This window comes from Nelumbo nucifera, chromosome 4 (assembly GCF_055504915.1).
Source record: "Nelumbo nucifera cultivar China Antique chromosome 4, China Antique-T2T, whole genome shotgun sequence".
Classification (NCBI taxonomy): domain Eukaryota; kingdom Viridiplantae; phylum Streptophyta; class Magnoliopsida; order Proteales; family Nelumbonaceae; genus Nelumbo; species Nelumbo nucifera.
In genome coordinates this window covers 27,105,451-27,122,697 of record NC_142652.1, presented here as the reverse complement: position 1 = coordinate 27,122,697, position 17,247 = coordinate 27,105,451, and the positions used below count along the sequence as shown (strand labels likewise).

Genomic DNA, 17,247 nt, shown 5'->3' with positions numbered 1-17,247 from the left:
TCAAACTCATAAAGTCGTAGGCAATGCCAGCAGAATTGGGACCTGCTCCTCACGCAGGCGCCTCACAACGATCTTACAGGCGGCGAATGCATGGTGGAATGTACCTGTGAGGTCGGTGTTAGGCGCCATGTGTGATTAGCGGATCTAGTCTCAAGCCAACATGGTGATGTCTAAAAAATTGATAATTGGAATTAGTTCTCCTATGTCCGTACGTGACTATGAACTAAAGCTGCGACTTGGGTCGGATCACAAACAAATCCAAAATCGGGTTGGGTTAGATCGGATTGACGATGAGAATAATAGTTTTGGAGGTTTAGAACCTCAGGTTGACGTAGGTTTGACATCAATCGTTCTAACCCGACCCGACTTGTACTTTTTTCATATGTGACCGGACGTAGGAAACGGGGAACAATTCTATCGGAAGTTTGAAATAGGATCCTTTCCAGGAACGAACCCGATTTCGTTAGCGTTGTTTCAACTTTCAACGCGTTTGTATCAATAGACTGCCGCGTAACTTTTCCGGGCACTGTTCCTTGTAACCATGGAAGCCCTTCTCTCGACTCTCGCTTTTCTTCGTCTGCTCCAAGCAGAGTAGTTTTATAGTTTATTACCCTACTACTACGTCATTCAAGGTGATGATCCCTTCCACAGGTGAATGCAAGTAGTCTCAAAACAAGTTCAACTCCAATTCTGTCACCCAAATTTCAATTCAAGAGGAAAGAGGGAAGACCAATTGTTGTTCTCAGTCGAGCTTCTTCTTCGTCTACTGCTTTTGTATCAGGTTCAGATGTTCTATTTTGGCTTGATAGTCTGGGTCCGCAGACCGGCTCCAGAAAGAGAAACAAGAGGAAAGGGGGAGGTGTTTCAGCTGGTCAAGGAAAAAGTTGTGGGTTTGGGATGAGATATTCAGAAGTTGAGGTTCGCCCCGGTGTTCGCAAAGGTTTCGAGGGTGATCAGGTGCCTCTTTACTGCTGTATCCCCAAAAACTTGGAGGCATTGCCGGAGGTATCTCTTTACTCCCTTGTTTCATTACTATTTACTAACATGTATGTCTTCTAAAGATGAAGAAAAGGGGTTACCCATTAATCATGTTCCTTCTCCAAATAAGATTCTATTCACAGTTTTGAGTACTTCTGAAGTGAAATCGATGTGGAATCAATCAATTCAAGGTTTTCTTCTTGGTATAGAACATGTTCCCGGAAAAACAGTATACTAAAATGGATTTAGCTTTTCTGAAAGCCATTTCATTTTTTTCAGCTAACGAGATACAATTCCTTGAAGTCAATTGACCATCTTTCGGTGTCCAAATTAATTGTGCAATTATACATCAGGTGTTACACTCCCTGCTTAGAAAACTTTCGATTTGGTTTTGACATTCAGGTGTTTTTCTTTTTTTCTTTGGGGGGATTGATGGAATTTTTGGTACAGTGGATTTTAAAAGAGTCGTGCTTGCTCTTTTCTGATATCGTCACTGCGTAGCAATAAAGGTCTCAGATCATGATTATGTAATATGGAGTTCAAGCCTTTTAGAAAGAAATGATATTCGAAATACCAAAGTCTCATCCCCGTTTTAAGCACGGTTAGGCTTCAGTTGAAATTCAAATTTTCCCTTCTTCAAGACTCCATAGTGAGAAGAGAAAGAAAATGGTATATCAGATAATGATTATTTTACTATTTGTGTAAAGATTTCTACCATCTCTTGATAGGTCCGATTAGATTCATGAAAAGAATGTTTCTTTCTTTTCTCTTTCCATCCTTTCAAGTTTCAAGGTTCTACCTCTTATCCAGTTATTTACGATGAGGATGTGTAATTTACAGTGAGGATATTGCTATTATTTAGTGTAAGCAACCTTTTTTGGGTAATAAATTTAATACGAGTAAACCTCAGTGTTTGCCATTTAGGATATATGATGTCCTTAACCAGAATTCGGGATTACATTTGAGGTATGTTAAGAATGGCAAATAATTGTTCATGGTGGTCAGGGCAGCATCCGAATACTAAAGGAAGCCTGACAGAGTATGAACCATTCTGTGGATAAACATGTTAACAGATATTTCACCGTACAATAAAAAGGGCTACATCTGATGCTTTTTTTACCCCTTGTATAGAACTATGTACAACCCGAGTATAGGCTAGAAGAGTTGATTGTTGTTTACCCCTTGTGTAGCCAAGCTATCAGCCATACTATTGGCTGATCTTGGCACTTACTGAACTATGTACAACCCGAGTATAGGCTTGCAGTTCTGCTCCGGTGAAACCTCCATTTTTCTTCCCTTAAAACACCACCCACTTTAGATAGTCCTGGATTTCCCATACTACTGTCATCAAAATTGAACTTGACAATACCTCTATCAGGTGGTTGCTACACAGCTTTTACACTATGGCTGATGCTTGTTATGGATGATGCCTTTTTGGGAGGGCTTTTACAAGGTGGCTTTTGGCTCTGTGAGGTGGGCCCCACCTGGACAGCCTATAAGCATTGTTTGGTGAAAAACATGGAAAGCTGAAATTAACTATATTTCAGCTGAAAATGGCTTTCCCATGAAGCTTCTTTTAGTGGCTTCTCCAAAGCAGCTCGGTGAAAGTAACTCAACCAAATCTTCAGCTCTCCCAAATGGGTCCTTGGAAGGGCAAAATACTTCATTATTAAGACCATTGTGGAAATATTCTTTACACGACACAAACACTTTTAACAACCAAAAAGCAAGGAGAAACAAAATTGCTATTGATTGAGAAAAAAATTTCATCTCTTTATTCTCTAATTTTCAGAAGCACAGATCAGCCAATCATATGCTAATTCTGATGTTTGGTAGGCAAATTTGTGCCTATTCTTAGGCTTGGGGGGCTATAGTGGCTACCCCAAGAGAATATTCTTCACTTGATAGCCAAGTGGAATTTGGATCTTCTAGCAACAGGTGTAGTTAAGTGTTCCTTAAAGGCATTTTATGGGGGATTGGAAAGAGAGATCAGAACTTTTAAGGACTATATTTCTCTTCCTAAGATCATTGATATAGGCTTTCAGACAGGATTCTATGTTCCAAAAAAAATCAGAGTAAAGGTTGTATTGATATAGGTTTCCATAATTCATGTCGATAATGGAAATCAAACTGAAATTCTATGAGCAAAAATTAGATTTCTAAGTGCACAAGTCAAAGAGTCATGAATTCTTTTTGTTTCTAAGTGCACAAGTCAAAGAGCAATTTTGTTAATTTTCCCTCTTTTTTAAGGATGGTTGATCTGGCTGATCTGATCCAATGACTGCTAGGCCTAAATTTAGTATAGTGGTTTTATTAATTGAATCAAAGTTGGATGTGGCTAGATTGATCCAAATCTGATCCAATTATATAGCCCTAAACAATAGCAGATAGTTTAGGCATTGCAAGTGAAAAAGCAAATTGTTATTTGAGGCGTGGGGATGTACCTTTATAATAGTTTTAAGCATGTCCATGTACTGACACCTCAGAGTTTTTTTTTTCATTGCATGTTAGGTGTGCATATTCTTGGAAAATATTCTAAGAAATGTTTTTTCTAATCTCTTTTTTTCTGAATTTCATGCACTGATTTGTCAGCTAATTGTCAAAAAGGAATGCATACTGGGCTGCCGAAGTATGTCCATGTGAACTTGCGAGATATAGCAGCTGCAGGATTCCAAGAAGCGGATAAGGTTTCTCACTAGAGTCCTTGAAGGAGATGGGATTGATTAGCCCTTCTGGAAGAGAGCAAACACTTCCATTAAAGGTAAGGATGATGAATCATATCTTTTAATTTATTTTACAATGCATAGGAGGTAAGGTCAAACATTCTATTTAAGAGAATCATCAACCGTTTGCTTCATATTTCTGATTCATCAAATAGCATATTTTTGCTTTATTATATAATTGGGACATTCAGATGTCTTGGAATTGAATATGGATAAATGGTGAGATAGTGATCCTGGTAAACTTGATATTTTGGCATGTTCAAATACTCCACATGGTTGGTATATGTTGTATAACATTAGTTTCTATATATTAAATATTAGAAAAGCCATAGTTATAGAGCCAAATTGAATTATTGATATGCATCAAATTAAATTGTATATAAATAGAAGTACATAAGTCTATCCTATTCTGTTCTGGGTTTTTTGTCCCCCCTTTGTATATACCTTGTATTTTCTCTTATTAGGGTTATTATCTAGAACTCCCCATTCACTTTTTCCCATTTGTCCTGTACTTACCCTGACTTTCCAAAATCTCCACGGATCCCACTCTCAGAATTTTTGTTATCTAAAACTTACCTTCCATCATGTCAACATTAGTACCATTAACAGAAGTTCAGCTAGGCCATTATTTATTTTTAATGACACAATTAACCCTGATCCAGTTAAATAATTGTTTAAAACAGAAAGGTAAAAATACAAAAAATCTTTCATCTTTTATCCTCCAAACCAAAGGTCCGAAGCCCATTTCAATGAAGAGAGGAACCCAAAATTCTGATCAAAAGAAGAAAAAAAGAGATGAACCCCCATATCTGGAGGGGTAGTATAATTACTTAAATCACCCTGATGTATTTGGAAATTACTTAAAGTACCCCTAAGGTTTGGAAACCTACTTAAAGACCCTTATAGTATGACGTAATTTGACAAATACTACCCCTCTGTTGGTTGTCTGTCATATTCTGTTTGAATGTGACAACATTACATGACTCTTTCAATATTTCAAAAACCCAATTTTGTCCTTTATTTAAACAAAGTTTTCTCCATTTTTCTTCTATCACCACCATTAACACCCATTGATTATTTTCTTCCTCATTTGAGAGGTGCCTCCTTTATTGTTTGACCTTTGACATCTTCAACGTCTACTCAGAATACAGTAGAAGAGTATACCGATAAAAAATAAATAAATAAATAAAATAAAATTACAGTAGCAGAGTGTGTTTGTTTGGTTGCCACTTTTGCCTTTTCCCCTAATCCTTCTGCAACCCCTTTGGTTTGCCTTATGAAGTTTGCCAGCGACTCGACTGCTGGAAATGACAAAAGAAAAAAAAATCCAACCTCTGCATCAGAAAGCATCTTAAGAAGCAGTAAGTTTAGACAGTGAAAATCTATTTCACAAAGCTCAAACTTCAATCTAAACTTGTCTGAACCAATAGGACTGGTTAAATTTTGAGAAGAATTTAACCATATTTCATTAAAGAAAGAAGAGGTACATGAGAATTACAGAGGAGGAAGCTTGTTGCTATACAAATGATCCAAAAACACACCACATTTGGCTAAGCCATCTGCTATATGATTTAGTTCCCTAGGAATCCAAGCTAATTTTACATTTAAACATTCTAAAGAGTCCCTAGCCTCTGCCAAGAAGTGGCTCAATCTCCAAGTTCCCCCTCCTTGTCCCTTAACCATTTTATAGTATTTGCTGAATCACCGGCAATGATTAAGTTCAGGATTCCCAGGTTTTTTATTATTCTGATTCCTGTGAGAGCAGCCATCACTTTAGCCTTTGTGGAATCAGCCAAACCAATTGGACCACTGAAAGTCCCGCAAATGTTGCCCTTTTCATCCCTTACTATGCCTCCAATTCCGGCTAAGCCAGGGTTACCTAAAGCACTTCCATCAAATTTTAGGGTCATCACTCCTTCACTGATAGGATCTGGTTGTCTCAAGGTTGTTTGATGGAGGTGAGGGAGAAACAGAAAGGGGTGAGCATCTCTATTGAGGTCATTGACTGAGAGTCCTTTGAACAGATCTGAATTTACAGTCCAGAGGTTGCAAAGGTAAGTAATGTCTGAAATTAACTCTTCCAGGGGCCTGAATTTGTTGTCAAAGAGACATTTGTTTTTTTCATCCCAAACTCCCCACAATACTGCATGTGCCACAGATTGCCAATAAACTTTACCCCTTTTACATAAATCTGTTCCTTGCCACTGATGCAGAAAGTCCAGAATGTGCTCTGATATAACCCAGCTGTAACCTGCCAATTTCAAGAAGTGGAACCAAATGTTTTGGGTGAACTTGCAGTGAAGAAATATATGATCTATTGGTTAAATTTTGTCATTCAATACTTATGAAAATAATAAATATAAATGATTGAAACACTGAAAGCTCTAGATCTGTGCATTAGAGATTTGACTTCATGAAAAACAACAAAAACTCTTGACGTGATTTTGACTTTGCAAAGAAGATTGGACAAAGCTTTGTGATGCTATGTTACCTGTTCACAAAACTTGCTAATAGTGGAATTGTTAAATCCAGAAAAGCTTATCAGTCTCTCATCAATCCATAAGAAGCTGCTTTTGGCAATTGGCATCCCTGCTGTAGTGGCAGAGAGGGAGATGAAGGGGAGAATGAAGAAGGGGAAGGGGAAGGGGAGGGAGGGAGTGGGAAAAGAGCTCAGTTATCACCGCTTGGCTTCACTGGTCTGTGTTAAAAAATGGAGCAAGAATGCCTTTGCTGTCGAATTGATTACAAAAGCTCCATTGCAGTTTCTTTCAAAAGCTCAAAAGAGAAAAGGAAAAAATTCTGCTTGTTGAACATCAGAGCTCCTGCTCTGTGCTCTATTTCTTAATCCCCCGCTCTTCTCTCATTTGTTTTTTTATCGTTTGAAAAACAATTTGTTCTTCATCTATTATGGGTACAGAACTTCATTGCAGAACTTACCCTTTCTACTAGAGAGGAGGTTCTCTGCTATACAAGATCTGAATGTCCGGTGTGGATGTTGAATCTGTTCTGCAGTCCTAACTCTTTAGACAAAAATTGATAGAATAGAAGGGAAACAAGATCTTACAAATGAAGGTGTTAAAAAACTGTGTAATTTTGTCTAGAACACGGAATTGTTAAAACAACGAGAAGAGGCCCGCTCGTTGCAGCAATGGTGATAAATGGTGTTTGAGATGGTGATTCAAGATTCTTAATGACGGTGACTCTTCTGCTGTTGGTGGCAATCAATTTTGATCAGGAAGTTATTAATGGAACCCAGATAAATAATGGTAATGTCCATTTGGGCATGAGGAAGTAGTGTAATGTGGCGTTTGATAAATCTGACATGAAAAGTTAAAAAGATATTAAAAGTCTCTGAAATCTGAAAAGTGACAATTGCTTTTCTACTTTTTAGAGGCTCTAAATAAAGAAGGTTGTTTGTGTTGGACCAAACCTTCAGCATCTGAAATTCGCTGATTTTACTATTTTACCCCTAAAACACACTATTTGGTAATTTGAGTTCAATTTGCATTATTTCATAAAAAAACAATTTATTAAATTCAAAATAATGTCGAAAAATATGAGTAAATTATAAAAATAAAAAATAATTTATTAAAATAAGAATAAAATTGAAAAATACATATAAATTTATAAATTAAAAATAAATTATTAAGAACTAAAATAATAATGAAAATAGTAATAAAGTGCATGAAACAATGAAAAAAAAATTTAATAATTATCAAATTAATATCTTAAAACTATTAAAATAATTAATAATTAATACATAAAAAATAAAAGATAATTTATTAAAATAAGAATAAAATTGAGAAGAACTGCCGTTGCTGCTGAGAGTTGCAGCGGTGGTGGCGGGAAGATAGGAGAGAGAGAGAGAGAGTGAAGCTTTTATCGGGTTAAAATAGGGGTATTTTTTACTTTAGGCCACATCTGAAATGCGTCTGAGCGCATTAAGTGATGAGCCTGTGTTTTACAATTTCAGATCTGAAAAAGCATTTCAGATCATACTTCAGATGCAATACTAAACGAGACTGGCGTCTGAAAAGCAGATATTTCAGACGTCAGACCTCTGAAAGGAGTTATCAAATGCCCCCTAAGTCTTCTCTAATATGGTGTTACTCCACAATTGTCAAAAAAAATATTGTGTTGCTCCATGGGTTAATTTTCCGCACCCCTGATTTCATGATAAACTGACCCTCTTCCTCCACTCAGACCAAGTATCCTGAATCAATAGGAATTATATATGTTTATGCAAGTTAGTTGCAAATAAGCTTTTATTATGGTTCATCAAGAACTTGCTCATAGAAGTTAAGTTTGATATCCATTCTCAACATGACTGATGGGAACAATGCGGGCCTTGGGAAGGTAATTCCTAGAGGTATTATTAATATGTCTAGATTGTTAGGCAATGAATAGAGTGCATGTTTGGTTCTAGGTGTCAAAAGTACTGGAAAACTGTTGCCATTATTAAAAAGCATTAAGGCCTGTTTGGGAGAGTTGAGCTGAAGATTCAACTAAGCTGTTCCACTGAATAAGCTATTCAAAGAGGCTGAAGCAGATAATCCTTCAAATGACTGACAGACAGCTGATTTGGGCTCTCGGGATTTTTCACCAAACATATTTTGTAGGTTGTCTGTTTGGGGCCCACCTTGGAAAGCCAGAAGTTGCTATGCTTCAGTCCTCCCAAATGGGCATTAAAAGTTGCAATTAAGACGATGATCTCAATGTAGCTTAAACGGGCATCGGATAGTGGGAAAGTTGAGGGGAAATCTCAAAAATAATGGGTCAAGATTACCTGTAATGATTTTGCTTCCTGTTACTCAGTTAAGAGGCCTGATGAGATAGCTTGGATAATTTTGCTTCCTGTTTATTAAAATGCATTTCTGAGCACAAAGTGATCCATTTGCATTTGCATGTTCTCTTATTAAAATGCATTTCTGGAAAAATAATCAGCAAAGGAGAAGCTTGAGGTTGCTGGCTGTTCTCTAACCATATTGCCTGGGGGAAATAAACAAGTTAAGCCATCTAAAAACCCAATACGTGCTGAAGAGTATTTTGCAAAGAAAAGTGCTGCTGGGAGCCTGGGACTGTGCCGCTGACCCAGCTTCTGCTTGAGTTGCATTAATGGTTCATGTCAATTTGTTTCTTGACTTTGTAGAAGAGGATATAAAACCTTGGCTTTTCCTCATCCTCTAAACCAAAGCTCCTATTTAAACCATCTTTACTCAAGTTTTTTTAAGATGAAGCCCCATATTGACAGGCACCGTATGTCAGAAATCACAACCACTACCATTCAATCGTTTATTTATTTGACCAATTCCTACAATGCTGCAATTTCTGAAACTCAAATAAATATGTATGCCCTCTGCTTGGATGTGTAAATTATCATCAATGACTTTTGAGGTTGAGTTTTGATCAGTATTAACTACAAAACTCTGGCTTTTCCCCAAAATAGGTATCCCCTGCTCTTTCCCCCCACCCTGTCACCTAATCTCTAAGCACTAAGTCACAATAGGAGGATTTCAAATCCACAACAGGGGTTCCAAAATGAATTTGGATGATATGGACTGTGGAACCAATGATAACGCCCCACCCCAGTGATAAAATACATGGGGTCCTCAGTGAGAACTGAGAAGTGAAATGGTTGTGGGTCCAATGTCTTTTATTACTGCATCATTGGTTCCACAGCCTGCTGAACAGCTATTGGGCTCAGCTAATCCTTTCAAATTCACTCAAAAGCATGGTTTTCAGAACTGGACCGGACAGGACGGTCGGACTGGAAAAACCAGGAACCAGTCAGGTGACCGGTTCTGTTTCCCCCCAAACTGAATTTTCTCAAAAACCGTTGATTTTGGTCAGCGAACCGCTGAATTAGGTGGTTAACCATTTGAACCGTTTCAACGGTTTTTACCATTTCTTTATATTTTTAATTTTTTTGTCAGAACGGGCCAAGTATTCGGTTCGAACAGTCGGACCATTCGGCCTGGTAACCGGACCCCTGAACGGTTCAGTCTCGGGTTGGTTTTAAAAACCATGCTCAAAAGGAGGAATTTGCCTTTTTAAAATTCGTAATTTTGCAAAATCTATAGTGCATGAACTGCACCATAAAGCATGTTCACAGTTGGTTAATCATATTGAAGACCCTGAGATCATTAATATGATTAATTGAAATCTCGTTTTTGTAATCTGCCAATGTAGTCTACTGATATCAGACCAAGAATTAGGAGTGTTGAAACCGAACTGGTACCATCCATTGGTTCGAGCATTTTTTCGGTTCAGTTTCCTCTATTTGATTTTTCGATTTTTGTTGAGCACCCTACCAATGATCGATTTCCTAGTCAATGCATTTTGTAGGACAGCTTTAATGTCATGATTCTCAAGTCTAGAACGCATCTCCATACAAATGCTCGAATTGTATTCTCTCTTGTACGAAAATGACATCAGCTATAATCACAATATTCTCTCTTCATTCTTCAGTCGTGCTTTTTGTGATATTTGGCCCTTGCAGTTGAAGGGTCATTGGTTCACTGAAATGGTATAGTCGTAACGCAAGGAGATACTTGAATCAAATTTGTTGTGGGAATTGGTCATCATCGTCTAAGCATCTTTCAACTGTATGGGACTGATTTTAATCCTGTTTCACCATTCCATTTTAATGCCACATACATTCCGTTCTATTCTGAGAGTAAGTTGATGTGGAAATGGAAATTTTGTCAATTGTGTACTCGAGGGAGTGTTGAGAAGAAATGTTTTGTTTAATTGCCATCACCATGATCCATGGCCTATGAATAGGTTAAGGTATGAGGAGCATGATTTTAAAATGGGCTGGACTGGACGGTCAGACCGGAAAACCTGGAAATTGGTTCTGTTTCACCCTAAAACTGCATTTTGGCCAAAAGCCGTTGATTTAGACAGTGACCTGTTGACTCGGGCGGTAAACCGTTTAACTGTTGACATGGATAACGATTTTGGTCATTTTTTTATTTTTTATTTATTTTTTAAGTCAGAATAGGCCATCCGTTCGAACTGAAAATCGGACCATTCAACCTGGAAACTAGTCCCAGAACGGTTGCCTTGATGAGGAGTCTTTCATCTTGTTCCATGGGAATGGGATTGAGAAAGTGGGACCACACCACTTAAGTATTGGGGTAAATGCAATGCCCAACTACCCATGCTGAAGATGTCCCACCAACCATGTGAGCTGAAGCAGTTAGCCCAGCTGAACTACAAGCTGTTCGTTCGGTATATGACGATCATTAATCAAATGTTACAAATTTACAACTTGCATCGATGTACCCAAGCTACTTGAAACAAGTGACAACACACGCTGACGCAAGAAGAATCCATCGAGCCAAACCACATCACTGTCACCATCCCTGTATACAGTTTAGGCTCTGGGTCATGAATCTTTTGTTATAATAGAAGCTTATTCTCGAGGGTTATTTAGGGTTTTGACTGATGGGCTCTAGCTACCAAAGTAGAGCACTCAATTGTGCTACCATTCTCTGATATAGCAGACTGTTGTTATAGATAGTTCATTACTTGTTGTGAAAAAGCTAACAACAGTAAGTCAGTAACATCACAGAAAGAAAAAATTAACAAGAAAAAAATCACAAGACTAAGCTGCAAATGAGAGTATTGGGTTCTAAATCTATAACATTTCGTGTATTCCAGAAATATAAATATATCCTTAAGTTAATTAAATGGTCTTGTCTGACCAAGTTCATTTTCATTAACCCTAGATTTTATCTCACAAAGTTCAAATGCGCAAACCGCAAGAAATCTATTAATCAAGGAGGGATACAAGTTTGGTGAAATCTAGTACAGGCCGCGTTGGGTTGCCTTTTACCTCTTCACAGCTTTCTTGTCCAAATTCCAAGACATCTAATCTAATAGTCAAGAGTGGGTATTGACCTATTGTGTTGATGGGGTAATCGTTTCTGAGTATAATTAGAGTTTGAGTTTCTTATTTTTTAAATTCTTTTACATTATTCAACTTTGCTTCCATCTATTTCTTCTATTCATAGCCATGTCACTTTCAGAGCAATTACAAAACATTCTTTTCTCCTAAATTTTACCTTCTTTATGTGATATTAATTGATTTCTTTTTCTTTGTTGCTTGGTCAATGCTTTATCCCCTGTTGGAGGGATGAGAAAGGGAGGATCCTTCCTCTCCATTCTCCAAGGTCTAAATTATAAGATAATTCAGTCGTGGGCTTGAATGTTTTGTCCAAGTTGGATAATTTTGTTTTTGTTTTTTTTTATTATTTTATTATTTATTTATTTATTGGGGTGGGGGGTGATTAGGGTTAGGGCACATCTAAACTGGGCTTATACCTGTAGTGAAAAGACCAATAAAACCAGTTTTTATTATGACAGAAGTCAAAACCTAGGGTTGTTTTGGTTTTTAAGACTCTTTCTTTGAGGCTTGAGCAATAATTTATATGCCTCCAACTATTTTTTTTTTTTAATTTTCTTACTTTGGAAGCCCATCAGCCTTATAATTTAGTTTTATAAAATCGTTAATTTTCAAACAACATAACAAATTCGTGTTTAATATGTTTTTGCATTATAAATTTGAACACGAAAGTATTAATATCTTGTTAGCCAAAAAACAAAGAAAGAAAAGAGAACATGAATATCTTAATTTTCCGGTATCATATATTACCTGTACACCAAATTACTAATAGTGGGTGCTCCGTGCTCCAGATAGGAGTAGGGCTGCAACTTGACCGGGTTGGGCTTAGGATTGGAGGAGCGCATCTGTTAAAATTTTGAAGGGGGCCAGTTCAGAGGGCCTGACTCATTTTAAATTCTTGGAATCTGCACAGTAGGCCCAATACCCTGAACAATAGACAGTTAAACACACATGAAGAGAGCTTTGGCACATCCCAGTGAGACTATTGAATGCCTCGTTTTGCTTATGTTACAAAAGATTAAGAAACAAAGAGCAGCAAGAGGAGACACCAATATAGCAAATATTCCTCACAAAACCGGCCTCGCACCGTTTGTAGCCGTGCATTGGAAATATCTTTCTATTTGTATATTTTTATAATTTATAATATGGGGAGATATTTTCCAGGGGCTGTGATGAAGATGGTTTTATGAGGACTAAATCCGATTTCCCAACATCAAGACGAAAACAGAAAGGCAAGCTTGTGAAGTTACCACTTACCAGCACAAACAACGAGGAAGGTGCTGCTTGGCAATTGGAAACTTTAGAGGAAAAATTACGTCAACAGGTGTGAGGTGTGGTAGTGGTTCCTATGAGAGAAGAACCAGATACCTCCCGGGGGGCCGGGGTTTACTAGTGTTGATGATATGTTGTCAAACACTATAGAAAGTATAGACACATAGACATACCGACATACAGCATTGCCTGCCAGTCTGCCACTGCCAATAAGACTGTCAACAAGCTTATATTAATAATCCAGGTTGCCCAGACGGACCCCAGACTTTCTCGGATTCTGGGGTTGGGAGGTGAATTTAGCCATTTAGGCTTGGTTTGCCAAGGCCCAAGGTTATTTACTTGTGGGATTATAATTAAGATTCAATATTTTTGTGGTTCAATGCGGTTCAGTTGCATCAAGTTTTAAGGATGGGAAGTTTGAGGTCTCAAATCTTACACAGAACCAAAATATGACATAATCTACTAGCTACCATACATTTTCCCCTGGCCGGCCAACAGACTTACAGCCAGGTCCAGTGGAGCAAGGTCATGAAAATCTAGGCCCAGCCCACTCTAGTATAGGAACGGATAAAGCATTAAAGCTGCTTGCCCTGTACGACGATGAGTAGGCGTGGAAATGATAACAACAGATGGGTGGGATGTGGGAAATGAAAATGATTCCCAAAGTGACGCCATACCAACCATGTGGGAATTGGCAATCCCGGCCCCCTCCCTCTCCCCGTCGGTCCCTCATCCACATGCACATATTGATGAGGAAATATGCTATGTTAAAAGCTAAAGCTGGGCGACCCTACCAAAGTTCCCCCTCAAAAACCCTATAGTAGTAGTAGTGGGAAAGCTAGGTGGAGACAATGACCCAAACAGATGATAATGTTTCCTTGTCAGATTTCTTAATGAAAAGCAGTGCAAACATGATTTTCATGCTTAACCCATAAACCAGCTTTAATTGTTTCTTCCATGCAGCCATTAGGATCCAAAGACTAACTTCCACAATTCCTTCCCAACTTTAATTTAATTCGATTAGGATAACTAACACTTGGAATTAGGTGAAGAAAAGGTGTTAGTTGGACAAGAAAGAAAATGATGGAGGGCCTAATCACGCTTGTTGTTTTCCCATCAATCCTTGAAGGAAAATCCTCTAGAAAGGCAGACACAGTGGCATCAACACGTGCATGGTGGACGTGGCGATATCAACTAGTAAAGTTATGTTAAGAATGCATTTGTTTACTCAAATACTTAGATGGACCACAGACCACTAGACCAGATCAGACCAACCAGACCTAACAAGTGTCAATGAAAGACAATGATGGATTGGTTCTTTGCTAGCTGCCATTGCCAATAAAAGCTTCCCAGCTGCGAATGGACCAGTGCTATTCATAATTTCATTTGTTGTCAACGTTTGATTTTGAAGTCTAATTAAGAGGGCCAACTTAATCATAAGCCATCATGTAGAGTAAAGGATGAAGCTTTTCCCGACCATGGTGAGCTAAGATGCTTAATCTCATGGCTTTTGTGTTGGGAAACGGGAACATAAAAGCTAATCCTACGCTACTCTTGCAAGTTGCAAATAGTAGGATTTAGTAGCATAAGCCTAAAATCATTTGTTTTAACCCGAAAAAAAAAAAAAAAAAGAAAAGAAAAGCCTAAAAGCCTAAAAGCATTTAACGCTTAGGGCAGCTGAAGTAGGCTGGCCAAACCTAAAAACCTAAAGACCACGCCATGTTATTAATCATAAATAAAGATGCGTGGTGCTTGGGGCCCTTAAACGTCTAATCCTCTTTAGCTGAATCATATCTTAATTACTTTTATGTGTTCGCATTTATTCGTTTCTTAGAATCCAGGCTTGGAAATTGGTTGGAACCCTATGTATGTAGATAGGGAATCAAAATGGTTCCATTGATAGAATCCACTTTTCTCCTAGGTCCTAACACACACACACACTCCAATGGCTAGTTGGCTACTTTAGCTCTGTCATGTCATGAAAACGCCTCACTAAGCTCCTTAATTTGGGAAATTCTCAGAGTTAATTGTGCGTAAAGCATACTGGGTATGTTCCGAGGCTTGTGGGCAGATTTTTGAGAGTACTTCATCAAGCTAATTAACCAAGTGGCTAACAGCAATTATCAGAGAGTTGGTTTTACAGGAAAGTGGGCGCGCTAAGTTGGTTTTACAGGAAAAAAACATGTGTTCATTTTTCCATATTAGTGGGTTCCATGTAATAAACCGATTTATGAATAGTTCATTGGGAAAGTGATACTATAGCGTTCCCCCCACCTCTCTCTTGCTAATGAAATTCTATTTGATTCTGATTCTTATTCGACCAATCAAATTACTCCAATTTTAAAGAATTCCGATTCGGATTCTAATTCTAACCGCGAACCAATCGAACCGTAAATTCCTTTGCCAGAATATTTGTCGAGCAAATATTCAAATATTTATAATCCCTTCATCTTTCCGCTGCTAGTTTACTGGGTTGCCCCAAATAGCTAGGCCGAGAGATTTGGACCAAATCTACTTCATTTTTTTATAAATTGGATATGATATCATGATATTCGTATCGTTCAGATATGGCCCACCTTGTTCCACTCTGACCCGTTGTTCGTTATTTGCAAGAGTTGAAATATCGAACTAGGCGTCTAGGCCCCACCTACCTTACACCAGATACAAGATCCCGGAGGCCCATAAAATAAAATTAATTAAAAAAATACATCTCAAAGATAATTTTTGATAAAATAAAGGTAATGTTTAGCGTCATTTGCGGAATTGAAGTTTAGGCTACAAGGATTCACATGGCAGCACAGCTGGCTGATGGAGAATCCTAACCTTCCTGATGGCACACTCTGCATTAGTCCACATGTATAGCGTCCTTCTCCACATCAGCCATTACCCACAACGTATTGGACTTTTCCCCACTTCCAAACCACAACAAATCTCGTGCGATACTTGGTCGTCAACCATAAGATGCCAAATCAGTCTGATACATGGGCTCCACCTTACTGAGATGACGTGGAGCATCATGATTGACCAAGTATTACGAGTTGAACTGTAGAGGATTTGAATTCCCCTTTTTTCTTTCAATTTTTGATAGTTGCGTCAATAACGTGGCAAAAACTTTTCAATTTCATACAAAGAAAAAGGAGAAATATAAAGTTCACATGTGCGCCCCACAATGTGTCTGCTATGTATTAGAACATCTCGCGATCATAGTATTAGAATGATGATATCATCATTTAAGAAATATTCCCAATACACAGCAGAGAGATGTGCTGTGGAACGTTGTGGGGCGCCCCAGAACTCTTTAATGACATGGAGAAATATGTTTGTCACTTTGAGCTATAACCGTAGCGATAATCATATAGTCTGAGATATCAAAGTTTTTGCAAGGAAATTAACTTTCCGTTTATTTCATGGTCGGAATCAGAATTACAATCGGAATTTAAACCAACTCCGGATCCTCTTGCCCACGACTATTCTGCACACGTGTCTACCCATAATACACTATTCCCATGAATTGGAAACATCTCTCTTTGCATAATACTATGCAGGAGGATAAGATGTTCTCTATGTGTGGTTGTGATGTTATGTGGGTAGACATAGGCAGGATTTGTGTGAACAAGAGAGCCGGACTCATTAAAACCACCTATTTGGTTTAGACATAAATAACGAGGATCTCATTCCAAGGGAGAGGTCGAAATGACCTCAAGTAGGAAAATAACATTCTGCCCAAATTAGAATCCCATTTCAATCAACCAACAATCCAGGGCTGGCTCATTGGTGTGTTAGTTGGTTAGGTCCAGTGTTGATGTAGAATCAAACTAGTAGGGACCTGTGCATGGATTTGTTAAGCAAAAGTTAAATAAAAAACACATAACAATATACAATTGTTTTATATTTTTTAATTGTAAAATAATTAATAATTATTATATTTTGAGTTCAACAAAGATATGGTATCTGAAAAATTTTGGACCAATCAACCGGTAGTAGCCAATAGGTGTTATTTATCAAAATTAATGGGTGGATTTCCATTGGTCAAAATTCTTTTAATACCATATCTTTCCCGCATCATAGATTTTCCCTTATATACTACTATTAATAACTTTTTTACAACACAAATATAACAATAATTAATTTCAGCTAATATTGTTCAACATACCAATGAAATTAACCAACTTGGCTTGAACAATTTTCCAACATGACCATGTTAGATCAATTTCACTTTGACCATTTCTAAATTGATGAAAAATTGAATGACCCTACCAACCAACTTGACGAAAATTTTGACTTATATATACACACACACTAGCGGGGACCCGTGTGGTGCACAGGAAAATCTGAAAGATTGAATAATTTTATTTACTATTAATT

The 17,247-nt window shown here is 37.8% G+C and overlaps 1 protein-coding gene, 1 long non-coding RNA gene and 1 pseudogene across 3 annotated transcripts; 1 reads left to right on the top strand and 2 right to left on the bottom strand.

Annotated features, from left to right (window-relative positions):
* The first annotated feature begins 639 nt into the window (after positions 1-639).
* LOC104602953 (large ribosomal subunit protein uL15c pseudogene) lies at positions 640-8,639 on the top strand (annotated as a pseudogene). Its single transcript, XR_016085649.1, has 2 exons — positions 640-1,005; positions 3,586-8,639. The product of XR_016085649.1 is annotated as a large ribosomal subunit protein uL15c pseudogene (transcript).
* On the bottom strand, positions 5,348-6,288 carry LOC109115059 (uncharacterized). Its single transcript, XM_088903725.1, has 2 exons — positions 6,193-6,288; positions 5,348-5,905 (listed from the first exon to the last, which is right to left on the bottom strand). Exons 1-2 carry the CDS (start codon positions 6,286-6,288, stop codon positions 5,348-5,350), a joined length of 654 nt encoding a protein of 217 aa, XP_088759851.1.
* A 1,562-nt stretch (positions 8,640-10,201) lies between the features above and the next one.
* On the bottom strand, positions 10,202-13,118 carry LOC148792098 (uncharacterized). The gene is made up of 3 exons (XR_016085160.1): positions 12,868-13,118; positions 12,361-12,536; positions 10,202-11,068 (listed from the first exon to the last, which is right to left on the bottom strand). It is a non-coding gene; the product is annotated as an uncharacterized LOC148792098 (long non-coding RNA).
* Positions 13,119-17,247: the final 4,129 nt, after the last annotated feature.

Bases quoted from the DNA above. Each gene is read 5' to 3' on its own strand.
- LOC109115059 (XM_088903725.1), bottom strand. From the start codon at position 6,288: ATGCCAATTGCCAAAAGCAGCTTCTTATGGATTGATGAGAGACTGATA. The intron at 5,906-6,192 runs GTAACATAGCAT...TTTCTGCATCAG, and splicing joins TTAGCAAGTTTTGTGAACAG to TGGCAAGGAACAGATTTATG.